Source organism: Moschus berezovskii, chromosome 8, assembly GCF_049115385.1.
Source record: "Moschus berezovskii isolate FMDL1 chromosome 8, NW_MosBer_1.0, whole genome shotgun sequence".
Classification (NCBI taxonomy): domain Eukaryota; kingdom Metazoa; phylum Chordata; class Mammalia; order Artiodactyla; family Moschidae; genus Moschus; species Moschus berezovskii.
Window position 1 is genome coordinate 91,893,989 of NC_142467.1, and position 12,324 is coordinate 91,906,312.

Below are 12,324 nucleotides of genomic sequence, written 5' to 3' on the forward strand. Positions count from 1 at the left end.
GTTAACGTGCCCACGTAGAGAAACTGAGATCGAGAGATAGGACTTCAACCCATTCACTCGTTCTGTGCTGTGCTTAGTTGCTCAGTCGTGTACGACTCTTTGCGACCCGATGGGTTAGAGCCCGCCAGGCTCATCTGTCCATGAGATTTCCCAGGCAAGAATACTGGAGTGTGTTGCCATGCCCTCCTCTAGAGGACCTTCCCAACCCAGGGATCGATTGGCGGTTTCCCTTTTTGTAGGCAGATTCTTTACCGTCTGAACCACCAAGGAAGCCCAATTCACTCCTTCAACTAACATTTATTGAGTGCCTACTGTGTCCCAGGCCTGGCAAGTGAATAAGATACACTTGGTTCCTGCCCACCAGAATCCCCCATGAAGAAAGTAAAAAAGCAAGCCACAAACTGGGGTAAGATATCTGTAATACATATATTGGACAAAAGATTTATATCCACAATATAGTTAGACAGAAAATAAAGCAGAACCAAACAAAAATTCCTACAAATTGTGAAGAAAAAGACAACCCAGTTAAAATACTGCACGAGTTGTGAATATGCACTTCACAAAAGAAGAGATGCACATGGCCAATAGGATGCCCTATCTCAGTCATAAAGGAAAAGTAAGGTTAAACCACACTGAGGGGGGCTTCCCTGGCAGTCCGGTGGTTAGGACTCCATGCTTCCACTGCAGAGGACACGTGTTCCATCCCTGGTCTGAGAACTAAGGTCCCACACATCTCAAGGTGTGGCCTAAACTTTAAAAAAAAATTGGCTGTATCTTTTAAAGCTAATATATGTATGCCCTTTAACTCAACAGTTCCACCACTGTTCCCAACAGGAAAGCATAAATACATACACCAAAGACTGGAACAAGAATGTTCACAGTAACTGTATTTATGTTAGCCAAAACTTCAAAAGGATCCAAATATCTATCAACAGAAAATGGATACATAACTCTCCGGTATAACTTTGCAGCAAGGAAAAGAACAAAGTACTAACAGAACAAAATAGGTGAAGTACACAGAAAAAATGTTGAACATAATAAGCCAAACATAGAAGAGTGTACACAGCATGGTTCTACTGATGTGATGTCCAGTTGCATGCAAAATTAATCTATGGCAGGGACTTCCCTGGCAGTCCAATGGTTGGGGCTCCATGTTCGATCCCTGCTCGAAGAACGAGGATCCTGCATGCTATGAGCTGCCAAAGTTAATCTATAATGAAAGATAATGAAAGAATAACATGCATGCACAGTTGCTCAGTCATGTCCAACCCTTTGCAACCCCATGGACTGCAGTCCACCAAGCTCCTCTGTTCATGGAATTCTCCAAGCAGGAATACTGGACTGGGTTACCATTTCCTACTCCAGGGGATCTTCCCAACCCAGGGATTGAACCCATGTCTCCTGCCTTGGCAGGCAGATTCTTTACCACTACACCACCTGGGAAGCCCCAGCTTAAGTAACATCATAGGTTAAACAAGTATACAAGGGAGAACTGAAAACTGGATAAATAGGTTCTGGTATAACCACACAATGGATTCCTGATCAGCTATTTAAAAGAAATGTAGTTGGTAAGTCATTGCTATGGGAATTGCCCTTCCACCCTAAACAACTAAGGAACTGGGCAAAATATATCAAACACTGGTTTTCATATAGCATACAATAGGCAGTGGAGAGAGGAGGGAAACAAACAGGATGAGCCCCAGAGTTGCCCGAGAATTCTGCCTGTAGGTGATTTCCAGGCTGTAGGTCAGGGAGGGGAAACCTAAACAGAACAGAGTTTTCATAGTCGGAGGAAACAGAGATGGGAGGTGACAGAGGTCAAGGTGGCTGTAATCTGGAGGGTAGTGTGCTGGAGATCAGGGAACTATTTTAAGAAACTGCTCTTAAATTTTCACAGGGGTGCCCTCAGGTCTTTGAATATCCAGCTATAAGTGCAGGTGGTGAAACTTCAGGAGGCCGGGCAAAGAACAAGGCTGGGAAAAGGACACTCCCTGACAGCTCGTCTATTGTGGGACTGCTTGGAGAACCTGCCAGCAAAGATGAGAGAGGGACTTCTCTGGTGGTCCGGTGGCTAAGTCTCTGTGCTCCCAATGCAGGTGGCCCTGGTTTGATCCCTGGCCAGGGAACTAAATCCCACACACTGCGACTAAGACCCAACGCAGCCAAATAAAAATAATTATCTTTTTTAAAAAAGGTGCAGTTAATTCATTGAGTATGTGAGGCATCCAGTAGGGACCTCAGAAGTTTTGTGCTTCATTGTAGAATGAAGTCTATTCTAACTGTTTTGGGTTTATTTTGGGCCACATAGCACGTGGGATCTTAGTTCCCTGACAAGAGATCAAACTCGTCTCCCCTGCAGGGAAGCATGGAATCTAAATACTGGACCACCAGGAAAATCCTGAGATTGATTTTACATCATATTTGAAGTAAAACAACAGTATATGGAGAATGGGAGGTACAAATAGAAATGTAACCTTGCAAGGATCTTATAAAATGTGCGAAGTAGTATGTTTTAACCCTAGTCAGATTCATAGAAATAGGAAGTAGTTAGTGGGGGCCAGGGGCTAGAGAGTTAGTCTTAAATAGGGCAGAATTTCAGTTTGGGAAGATGAGAAAGTTCTGGAGATGGACAGTGGGGGTGGTTGCCCAAGAATGTGAATGTACAAATGTCACTTAAAAATGGTTAAAATGGGGCTTCCCTGGTGGTAGAGTGGACGGGAATCTGCCTGCCAATACAGGGGACAGAGGTTCGATCCCTGGTCCGGGAAGATTCCACATGCTGCAGAGCAACTAAGTCCGTGCACCACAATTATTGAGCCTGTGCTCTAGCCTCAACCACTGAGCGCATGTGCCACAACTACTGAGTTCTGTGTGCCCTAGAGTTCATGCTCTGCAGCAAGAGAGTAGCCCCTGCTCACTGCAACTACAGAAAAGCCCACAGAGTAACACAGGAATGAAGACACAGTAGAGCCAAAATAAATAAATAAATACTTTTTTTTTTTTTATGACAAAGTTGGTTTCCTTTACTGATTGGCTGACCGGTATGTGTTCGATGATTGACTAAACAAATGCGGGTATGTGACCAGATGGGATGTAGAGCTGCCGCGTGTGTGTCAGTCACTCAGTCATGTCCGACTCTTGGCATCCCCACGGACTGTAGCCCGCCAGGCTCCTCTATCCATAGACTTCTCCGGGCAAGAACACTGAAGTGGGTTGCCATTTTCTTCTCCAGGAGATCTTCCCGACCAGGGATGTAACCCAGATCTTCCTGCACTGCAGGCGGTTTCCTTAGAAAGTCCATCAGTTCAGTTCAGTCCAGTCGCTCAGTTGTGTCTGACTCTTTGCGACCCCATGGCCTGCAGCAAGCCAGGCTTCCCTGTCCATCACCAACACCTAGAAAGCCCATATGATCCTGAAATCCCACTTCTGGGCATATATCCAGACAAAACTCTAAATCAAAAAGATGCATACACCCCAGTGTTCATAGCACTGTTCACAATAACCAAGACATGGAAACAATCTAAGTGTTTATTAACACAGGAATAGATAAAGATATGGTATATACAACATTCAATATATACATTGTATATTCATATACGATATGGTATATATACAATGGAATATTAGTCAAAATAAAGAATGAAATAATGTCATTTGCAGCAACATGGATGGACCTAGAGATTATCACACTAAGCAAAGTAAGTCTCCATGGGGTTGGAAAGAGTCAGGCGTTCCTGAGCAACTATCACTCACTCAAAGTAAGTCAGAAAGAGACAGATACCATATGATATTACTTATATGTGGAATCTAAAACATGACACAAATGAACATACCTATGAAACAGACTCACAGACATAGAAAAAAGACTTGTGGTTGGCAAGGGGGAAGGGGAGTGGGTGAGGGAAGGATTGAGAATTTGGGATAAGCAGATGCAAACTATTATATATAGGACAAACAGCAAGGTCCCCCTGTACAGCACAGGGAACTATATTTAATATCCTGTGATAAATCAAAATGAAAAATAACTTGAAAAAGAGTTTATCTATGTATAACTGAGTTAATTTACTGTACAGCTGTGCAGCAGAAATTAATACAACACTGTAAACCAACTCTACTTCAATTAAGGAAAAAAAAAAGCAGCTCACATTCAAGTGGTTGTTTAATCCAGATAAACTCATTCTCACCTCATTGCCCGCCAGGAGGAAATGACCCCACTTTCCAGATAAGGAAACTGAGGCCTCTGAGCTGAGCCTGGCCCGAGCCAGTGGGGAGAGCCTGGATTCCTTTTGATGGTGCCATCCTCCTTTGGGAAGCCCTCCCTGATGGCCCCCGACTCCACAGGGCTGCGATCCTTTAGCTGCTGCAGAGCCCAGCACACAAGAGTTGCTTATAAAGGCGAGGAAACCATGCTTTGTGGGTGCTCTCACCTGCCGCGACCCTCTTTTCCAAGGCTGAGAGACAGAAAGCAATGCTCCCAGGGTCACCGTGGCAGGCCTGGCAATGGTTCTATGTTGGTGGGGGTTGGGCCACCCCTCCACCAATGCCTGGCCCTGCTCCGAGGCAAGGGTGTGCTCCCCCCAGGGACCTCAGGCCGGCCCTCCTCCCCCTCCCATGGCAGGCGGAGGAGCTGATTGGCCCACAACAGGGCCTCCAGCCACCTGCTGCTGTCTGTCTGGGGCCACCCTCCCCGCGCTCCATGCTGTCCACCAGGCCCAGCATGGCGACTGTGGGTAAGAGGGGCACAAAGAGGCCTGGGAAGAGGTGGGGGGTCCCCAGGACCTGGGAGGGCACCCCTGAGGTCCACGGGAGTGTCCCTGACTCCTGTGGCTGCCCCCACGTACCCCCTAGGGGCACTCCCCACCCATAGGTCTCCTCCCCCACCGACTGCTCTGGCCCCAGGGAAGGGTCCCCTTTTTGCTCAGGAATGGGTCACACTAACACTGGTGCCAGGGACACCAGGCATTCCAAAAAACAGGGCCGTGGAGCCAACAGATGGGGTTTGGCTCCAGTTCTGCACAACCTCTGGTCCACAGCTCCACCTTCAGCCTGTTTCTTCATCTGCCTTTTGGGGATGGCATAGAGGAGGCAGGGACCCCAGGGTTGGGGGTGGGAGGCCCGGCACCCCCTGCCCCTGCCTGTCATGGCCAGAGTCAGGCTGGTCCTGGCTGCTGGGGCTTGAGCTCCAACACCCACGGGGTCCGGAAGGAGGCCAGGTGCCAAGAATGAGGGGTAAGGATGGCCCAGAGGGAGACCCCGGGGAGCAAGGGCCTAGGAGGGGCTGGGCCCCTTGCCGGCCTGCCCTGCTGGCCTTGGGCACCGGATAAAAATAGTCTCTGGTCTCAGAGAACATGACCTGACCCTGGGGCCACGGGTTTTGGTTTGGGCTCTGCGCTCACCTCTGTGTGACCACGGGCAGGCCCCAGCCTGCTCTGGGCCCCAGTGGTCTCTGCTGTGTGCACAGGGATACTGGAGCCCATAGAGGTTGGCCTATCAGGAGGGGTCCCAAGACAGACCCAGGGGGATGTCCAGGAGAGTGCCTGCTGGAGGGCTGTCGGGCTGTGCCCTGCGCAGTGTGAAGTTACCAGGGAAGGTGGTTCCAGGCAGAGGGACAAGCCAGGGTGGTGGTGTGGGGAGGCAAGGAGCTCCCTTCTCCAAGAGGAAAGCCCAGGCCCATAGCAGGGGCTCAGGCTGCCTCTTCCCCCTTCCCCTTAGCCTGACTCTGGGCCTGCTGCTGCTCAGCCATCTCCATGGCAACCAGGGCCTTGGAGGAGCTGGATGGTGGCCTGGGCAGCTGCCAAGTGGATGAGGACCTCTCTGCACTGGCTGACCCTTGTCCTGGCCGGCCTCAGGAGGACAGGGTGCGAGGTACCAGAGAAGGTGCTGGGGGAGGAAGCCCACGCCCCCATCCTCCTTCTGAGTCAGGTGGCCCACCTTCAGAAACTAGGACTTGGACTTCCACACTGGACTGGCTTAAACCATGCTCCTTGTTTCCAAGCTCTGTTCCCATTAGTGTCCCAGGTTGGGTGGGGGTGGGTTGTAAAGATCCCAGAAAACACAAGTCCTGGGCCACACAGGTCAGGGTTTGGATCTTGGCTTGCCAGTGACCTGCTGTGTGCTTTTGTGCAAGGCTGTCTCTGAGTCTGTCTACTTTCTAGCCTGTAAACTGGGAGCTCTCCTGTCCCCAGCCCCTCACCCAGCAGGACCCAACAGAAAGTGGGATCTGGGGGTCCCCACGACTTTGACTCTCTCCTCTTCCACCAACAGCGACATCCAGGTTGGCTGACTCCAGCAGCCGGTCCCATGTGAGTAGCGGGGGTGGGGGTCCTCCCTCTGGGTTTCAGCCCAAGGTGTCCCTGGAGTAGGGGAGGTGCTGGCTTAAGAGGGTGAGTTTCTGCAGCCCCTGGGAAGGTTCAGTCTCCCTTGGAGGGAACACCCAGGATGACACATGTCCCCACAGGATTCTCAGGAGCGGGTGACTGAGGGCAGCCCCACGGGCAGTGTGGACACCAAGCCCAAGAAGACGGAAAAGGAGCCTGTGTCCAAAGTGACCTCAGGAACCGGGAAGGAAAGGCTGAAAGCAGGGGCAAGTAGGTTTGCAGGAGGCAGGGGTGAGGTGGGGAGATGGGTACAGACCAGCAGGGGAGGGGAGTGTGGGTCCTTGGGTCCCTGCGGCAGGAGGATAGCCAGCATGGGGCTCCCGGCTGAGTGGTTTCCTGGCTGTAACTGAAAGGGCTGTGAATCTCCGCTAATTCATGATAACACCAGCTTAGTTGCCACTGCTGCTGCTGCTAAGTCCCTTCAGTCGTGTCCGACTCTGTGAGACCCCAAAGACGGCAGCCCACCAGGCTCCTCTGTCCATGTGATTTTCCAGGCAAGAGTACTGGAGTGGCTTGCCATTGCCTTCTCCATAGTTGCCACTAAGCTTCAGCTAATTATCTTCTGGAAAATTCTCTGCATCCCAGTGAAGCTGCCAAGCCGGCAGGGCTTAATTTCTCACCCCAGGGCCACACAGCCGGGCAGAGCAGAGCTGACTTTAGCCGCAGGTCTGCCCCCGGCTGCGCGAGAACCCAGCCAGCCCTTGCTCCTGCAGCCCCCCGGAGCCCCGCACGGAAGAAGGCACAGACCGCACCGCCCCCGCAGCCGCCGCCGCCGCCCCCGGCCCTGAGCGAGGAGCTGCCCTGGGGAGACTTGACGCTCAACAAGTGCCTGGTGCTCGCCTCGCTCCTGGCGCTGCTGGGCTCCGCCTTCCAGCTGTGCCGCGGTGAGCCTCACACCTGGCTACTCCTTCCCGGAAGCACAGACACCCCACGGGGCAGGTCTGTGCTCCCCGACCCTAGGCGGTGCGCATGCTGCCGGGATCTTGTAAGGGGTTCCTGGCGGCCCCCTGCACTTCTTGCTGGGCAGCGGACCTTGTGCACCCCCATGGTCCGGTAGGAGTCCCTCTATCCAGTACTGGCTCTGAGATCCCTCCGCCTGCCTCTCCAACAGGCCTTATAGAACTGCCTCCTCCCCCACCCCAGTAGGGACCTTGATGCACCTGCCTCACCCGGGGAACTGGCCCTCACCACCCCATACCCTGGGCCTTGCATGCCCAGGGAGGGCCATGTGCACCCCCATTTCTCAGTGTGTGGCTTTTCCTGTGTGCCTCGGTGCTCCCATGGCCCTCAGAGAAACTGGAGCATTTTGGCACACCCTGAATGAGGGAGGTTTGAAGAGAAGCAGCGGAGACCCAGAACTCCTTCCCAGGGCTGGAAGGGACCCAGCCCACCCTCAGTGTACCCGGGTGGAGATGGCTGGGTCCCCTTGCCTGTCCCCAGGAGAGGGGGCTCTAGGGGATGGATGGTGTGCTGTGGTTCTCACTCCCGACTCCTGCCCCAGGCTGACTCTCATCCCCTCCTGTCCTATCCCAGAGGCTGTGACTGGGGATGCAGAAGCCCCCGCGCCTGTCCCTGAGTTGTGGGCCTCATCAAGCTCGTCACCCAAGGGGCCAGCGTCACCCCTGGTAAGCTCTTCCTCAGTGGGCTCCTCACTGGGGGAAGGGGCTTGACCCATGGAATTGTGGCTGATCCCACCACCCTGCCCTTGTCTGCATAACAGCCAAAGCCTGAGGCCTGGGTCCCCCCAGTGAGGCAGCCCGAGCCCCCTCTGAAGGTAGAGGAAAGGGTCCAGATTCCTAGGAGCGAAGAAGCTGCAGAGAAGGAGGAATGGGAGTCTGAAGATGCCGCTGATGAGGAGCATGCACCCCTCGCCGGCCGAAGGCCCAAAGAGAGGCTGAAGAAGGAGAAGCCTCGGAAGGAGAGGCCCTGGAAGGAGAAGCCACAGAAAGAGGAGAGGCCGAGAAAGGAGAAGCCACGGAAAGAGGAGAAGCCACGTGGTGCCAGGGAGCCCCGGGGAGCCCTACCGCGACGCTGGGAGGCCCGTGAAGGGGGCCATCGACCTTGGGGGCGAGACTCTGGAGCCCCTGAAGATAGGAAGAAGCAGGCCTGGGTCTCCCCACGGCGCCCCGACGAAGAGGACCGGCCTCCGGGCCGCCAGAAGAGCCGTGCCGGCAAAGGCCGGGACTGAGTGAGACCGGGGTCACGCGCTTAAGTTTCTGAATATCTGCTATAGGGCCCCGCGGTTCCAGCTAAATAAAGCAAGTGCTGCGGCCCTCTCATCGTCTGTTCCTTCCCACCAGGACCCCAGAACCTGCCCGGGACCTGCGTGACACGGATAAGGAGCTTTGGGTGGGGGGTGGAGAGAGGACGGAGGGGCAAGGGGGCAACGGGTGAAGCCGCGGAGGACTGCGGGAAGGAGGCCTCCGCCTGTCCCCAAACATGCACAGACACCCCAACCGCGTGCCTTCCCGTCTTTATTGGGGCGATGACGGGGTCCGAATAAATATGGGCCGGGGCAGCACAAGGAGCACGGCGCGAGGTCACCGGCAGCCGCACTCGGTGGCCACCATGTTCGGGACGTGGTGCGCACTGATGCGCTCCTCGGACAGGCTGATGAGGAGCTTGCCGGTGTAGGCTGTGGGCACACAGCAGGGCGGGCGCGCCAGGGCGGCGCCGCGGGCTTGCATCTTCAGCAGCAGCACCACGTGGTTGCCGTAGCGCGGGTTGCGGTCCGACTGAGGCCAGCCGCAGGCGCCCTGGCAGTTGTTGGCTTGGTATGTCTCGGGGATGAGCACCGAGCGCTCGGCCCGAAGGTCTACGCTCAGCTCGCGCAGGGCGCACGGCCCGTCTGCAGCCGCGGCCCCGGCGCTGCGCTGCGCCCGTGCAGAGCCGCTCCGCTCCCGCCCGCTCCACTCAGCGCGCAGGCCCTGCAGCGCCTTGAGTAGCAGCAGCGCGCGCAGCGGGCCGCCAGGGCCGTCTGGGTTTCCCGGGCACAGTGCCAGCAGGCGCGCCAGCAGCGGGGGCGCGGCGGGAGGCAGCCCTGGGAGGCCGCGCAGCTCGGCGGCCGCCGTCTTAAGTTCGGCAGCCACCCGGCGCGCTAGTCCCGCGGCCCACAGAGGGGACTTGGGACCTTGCGGTGTTGCGGGGACCCCGGTGGTGGCTGCTGTCGGCGGCAGCAGCAGCAGCAGCGGCTCCTCGCCGTCCAGCAGGCGCTCCAGGGCCGCAGGGTCCGACAGGTTGACTTGCCCCTGCGGGAAACCAGCCAGGGCGCCCGGGTCCAAGGCCAGTCGTGGTGGCGAGGCTCGGGCAGGGGGTCCCCGCAGCGCGCGCACCAGGCGCGTGAGCGTCTCCAGGAAGGGATCGGCGCTGGACAGTGCCTCCTCTGGCTCCGGGGAAGGCCTGGACGGCAGAGTCGGGGGTCGTGAGGGCGCAAGGCTGCGGCGCCCACACTCCCCACATCCCCAGGTCTGAGTCTGCGCGCACCTGGGCTGCGGGAAGGGCACCAAGTCCAGCCGACCGTGCGCGGGCATGGGTGCCGACGGCCGCGGCGGCAGCAAGAGCAACAGGGCCGGGGTCTTGCGTGTGAAGCAGCGGGAGTCCACACCAAACAGCAGCGCCTGCAGCTGGGCAGTGCTCAGGGGCGCACCTGAGAGGGGAGGCGCAAGCGCCCTGCGGTTCAGCGGACGGGGGTGGAGTGGGGTCTGCGGGTTGAGGGCAGCCACCCGGTCGGGTCCCCGTCCAGGCAAGGCCTACCATTTCCACGGCGCTGCAGGGTCAGGGCTAGCCCAGGCCGGCGCCAGGCACCCTCCGGGCGGTCCACGACCAAGGCCAGGAAGTCCGAGTCCGCGGTCAGGCAGAGGCTCTGCAGGCGGACACGGGGGTTCAGCCAGGTTGAGGGCGGGGAATGGATGCCAACCCTGCTCTGCCTGCTGCCCTTAACATCCCTTCAAGGTCTAGCCTGAACACTTGTGGCCTTTCTGTGAGGCCAAGTTGAAAACAACACAAACACAAACCCATACTCCCTCCCTTGCTCGGTGGGGGTTCCTGGGGGACCAGAGAGAGTCACATCCCACTCCCTGGTACCTGGGTGCCAGGTAGCCCAGTCCCGGTGACAGTGACCTCCAGGCCAGGCCCTGGGTACAACACCAGCAGCGCCAGCTCTGGGGGGCTGGCTCCTCCAGGCGGAGGCTCCTGGAACCTCAGCAAGGGTGTCGGCTCCCACGTCACTGTGGCCAGGACAAGGGAAGAAGGGAGACACCTGAACCACGGAAGCCCGAGCCCCTCCCCTAAGCCTGTCCCCTCCATAGGAGGGGGACCCCACCCCAACTGAAGCCTGGGGAACCTGGTGAGAGAGCTTTGACGCTGGCTCCTGGCTTCCCTGGGACAGGAGTGACCTAGAAGTGATGGATAGGGTGGGTGGTGGGGCTGCCACCTGTTTCCTGAGCCCCTGGGGGCTCTAGGCCTGGAGAGCTCCTGGGGGATTCCTGGTAGTGGGTCTGAGGACAGTGGCCCCTTGGAACAGGAACCTCTTGCTACCCGGTGTGGAGGGAGAGGCACTCCTCTGCTGGACCATCAGGCTGCACTGACCTGCCTCCCTCCTCCACCCCCAACTGTGTAGCTCCCAGGTACGTGAACGAGTGAACGAGGTGTTAGCCCTCACACCCCCCTCCGCCAGGCACTGCATGGGGAGAGGGGTGGTTGGGAGCTGAACTTCTGGCCCCAAACAGGCAAAGATACAGAGACCCACCTCTCTGGCCATTAGCCTCCACTTCCTGAGACGGGGGAGGGGTATGGACTGGGGTCTCTGCAGTCCCCTGGTCTTGGGAGGAGGGCACTAGAGCCTGGCCTCCCACCCCAGCCCCGACACCACACATACCTTCCTCCAGGTGCAGGACCACCAGCCACCGCCCCCCGGGTTCCCCCAGCCACGCCTGCAGCCGCTGCAGGTGGGGCAGCGCACGCTGCCCGTCGCCAGTGGGGCACACGGCGAAGGTGGTCAAGTCACTCAGGCCCCAGTGGGTGCGCCGCACAGCCTCCAGGAAGGCCTGCTCGTAGCCGCTCAGGGCCCCCACCACCCTCAGGGGGGCCCTGCTCCCGCTGCCATTCCCATGCAGGGTCACCAGGCACAGGGGTTCCTGAGGGCTGTCTGGCAGCCAGAGACTGGGGAGTGGCCAGTCCCAGTCTTGCTGAAAGATGAGTGCCCCGCTGCCTGTGACCTGCTCTCTGGGCGAAGCCGAGGCGCTGGAGACCTCTTCCCTGGGGGTCCCCAGCCTCAGCAGAGCCCCCATGGTCGACAGCACCAGGGCCACAGAGAGAGATGGACCGGGCATCCTGGGAGCTTCCAAGGGCTGGGCTGCCCTACTTTATAATGGGAAGCAGAGCTGTTTGTGCTGCAGGGCGGTCCCTATCTCCTCCTGGGACATGACCTTGAAGGCTGGTGCCTGCTGCAAGCCTGGGAGGCCTGTGGCCTTCTCAAAGCCCCCTCTGTTCCAACCTGCCTGCCTATCTCCTGAGCAGTGATACAGTGTGTGTGGCCTGTGACCCATTTGTCAGACTGTCCTTGACAAATCTTCCCCCTCCCCAGAGCAGGAATGTGAGCACGAGTGCGTGGCCCAGACAGCCAGACTATCAACAACCTGGAGGTGTGGGAGGGCGAGGTGTGGAGCCCTTGCCCCAGAAAGTGCCAGCCCCAAGGGGTGCGACACTTCACACCGGGTAGGCAGGTCTGGCCCCCAGTGATCCCACGTGCTCGCTCACCCCACCTCTGAGGCCCACACAGACCCCCAAGGAGAGTGAGCAGCCTTCTTCGCTCTGCTGTCTTCCTAGAGAACCACCCCACACTCTGCTGGCCCACAGGGGCTGTCCTCACCCAAGGGTCCCCAGGGCACAGACACACCAGGGGCCACCCTCTGTGGTCCAGGTGGGACCCTGACACCCGCTATGGTGG

General features: G+C 57.3%; 2 protein-coding genes across 3 annotated transcripts; one reads left to right on the top strand and one right to left on the bottom strand.

Moving 5' to 3' along the window:
- The first annotated feature begins 4,633 nt into the window (after window positions 1-4,633).
- On the top strand, window positions 4,634-8,656 carry JSRP1 (junctional sarcoplasmic reticulum protein 1). Of its 2 annotated transcripts, none has more exons than XM_055431519.2 (7): window positions 4,634-4,730; window positions 5,713-5,877; window positions 6,265-6,302; window positions 6,458-6,587; window positions 7,091-7,261; window positions 7,911-8,002; window positions 8,098-8,656. In XM_055431519.2, exons 2-7 carry the CDS (start codon window positions 5,748-5,750, stop codon window positions 8,563-8,565), a joined length of 1,029 nt encoding a protein of 342 aa, XP_055287494.1. In that variant the 5' UTR covers window positions 4,634-4,730; window positions 5,713-5,747; the 3' UTR covers window positions 8,566-8,656. The 2 variants fall into 2 exon arrangements, with proteins under 2 accessions (XP_055287494.1, XP_055287495.1); XM_055431520.2 differs by having other exon boundaries at window positions 4,636-4,730; window positions 5,713-5,865.
- AMH (anti-Mullerian hormone) lies at window positions 8,606-12,248 on the bottom strand. The gene is made up of 5 exons (XM_055431522.2): window positions 11,254-12,248; window positions 10,461-10,603; window positions 10,131-10,239; window positions 9,861-10,023; window positions 8,606-9,776 (listed from the first exon to the last, which is right to left on the bottom strand). The coding sequence occupies exons 1-5, from the start codon at window positions 11,705-11,707 to the stop codon at window positions 8,918-8,920; spliced, it is 1,728 nt and encodes a 575-aa protein (XP_055287497.1). The 5' UTR covers window positions 11,708-12,248; the 3' UTR covers window positions 8,606-8,917.
- Window positions 12,249-12,324: the final 76 nt, after the last annotated feature.

Coding starts and splice junctions, on each gene's coding strand:
- JSRP1 (XM_055431519.2), top strand. CDS start 5,748: ATGGCAACCAGGGCCTTGGAGGAGCTGGATGGTGGCCTGGGCAGCTGC. Junction 5,878..6,264: donor GGTGCGAGGTACCAGAGAAG/GTGCTGGGGGAG, acceptor TTCCACCAACAG/CGACATCCAGGTTGGCTGAC. Junction 8,003..8,097: donor AGGGGCCAGCGTCACCCCTG/GTAAGCTCTTCC, acceptor TCTGCATAACAG/CCAAAGCCTGAGGCCTGGGT.
- AMH (XM_055431522.2), bottom strand. CDS start 11,707: ATGCCCGGTCCATCTCTCTCTGTGGCCCTGGTGCTGTCGACCATGGGG. Junction 10,604..11,253: donor GGTCCTGCACCTGGAGGAAG/GTATGTGTGGTG, acceptor TCCTGGCCACAG/TGACGTGGGAGCCGACACCC. Junction 9,777..9,860: donor GTGCCCTTCCCGCAGCCCAG/GTGCGCGCAGAC, acceptor TCTGCCGTCCAG/GCCTTCCCCGGAGCCAGAGG.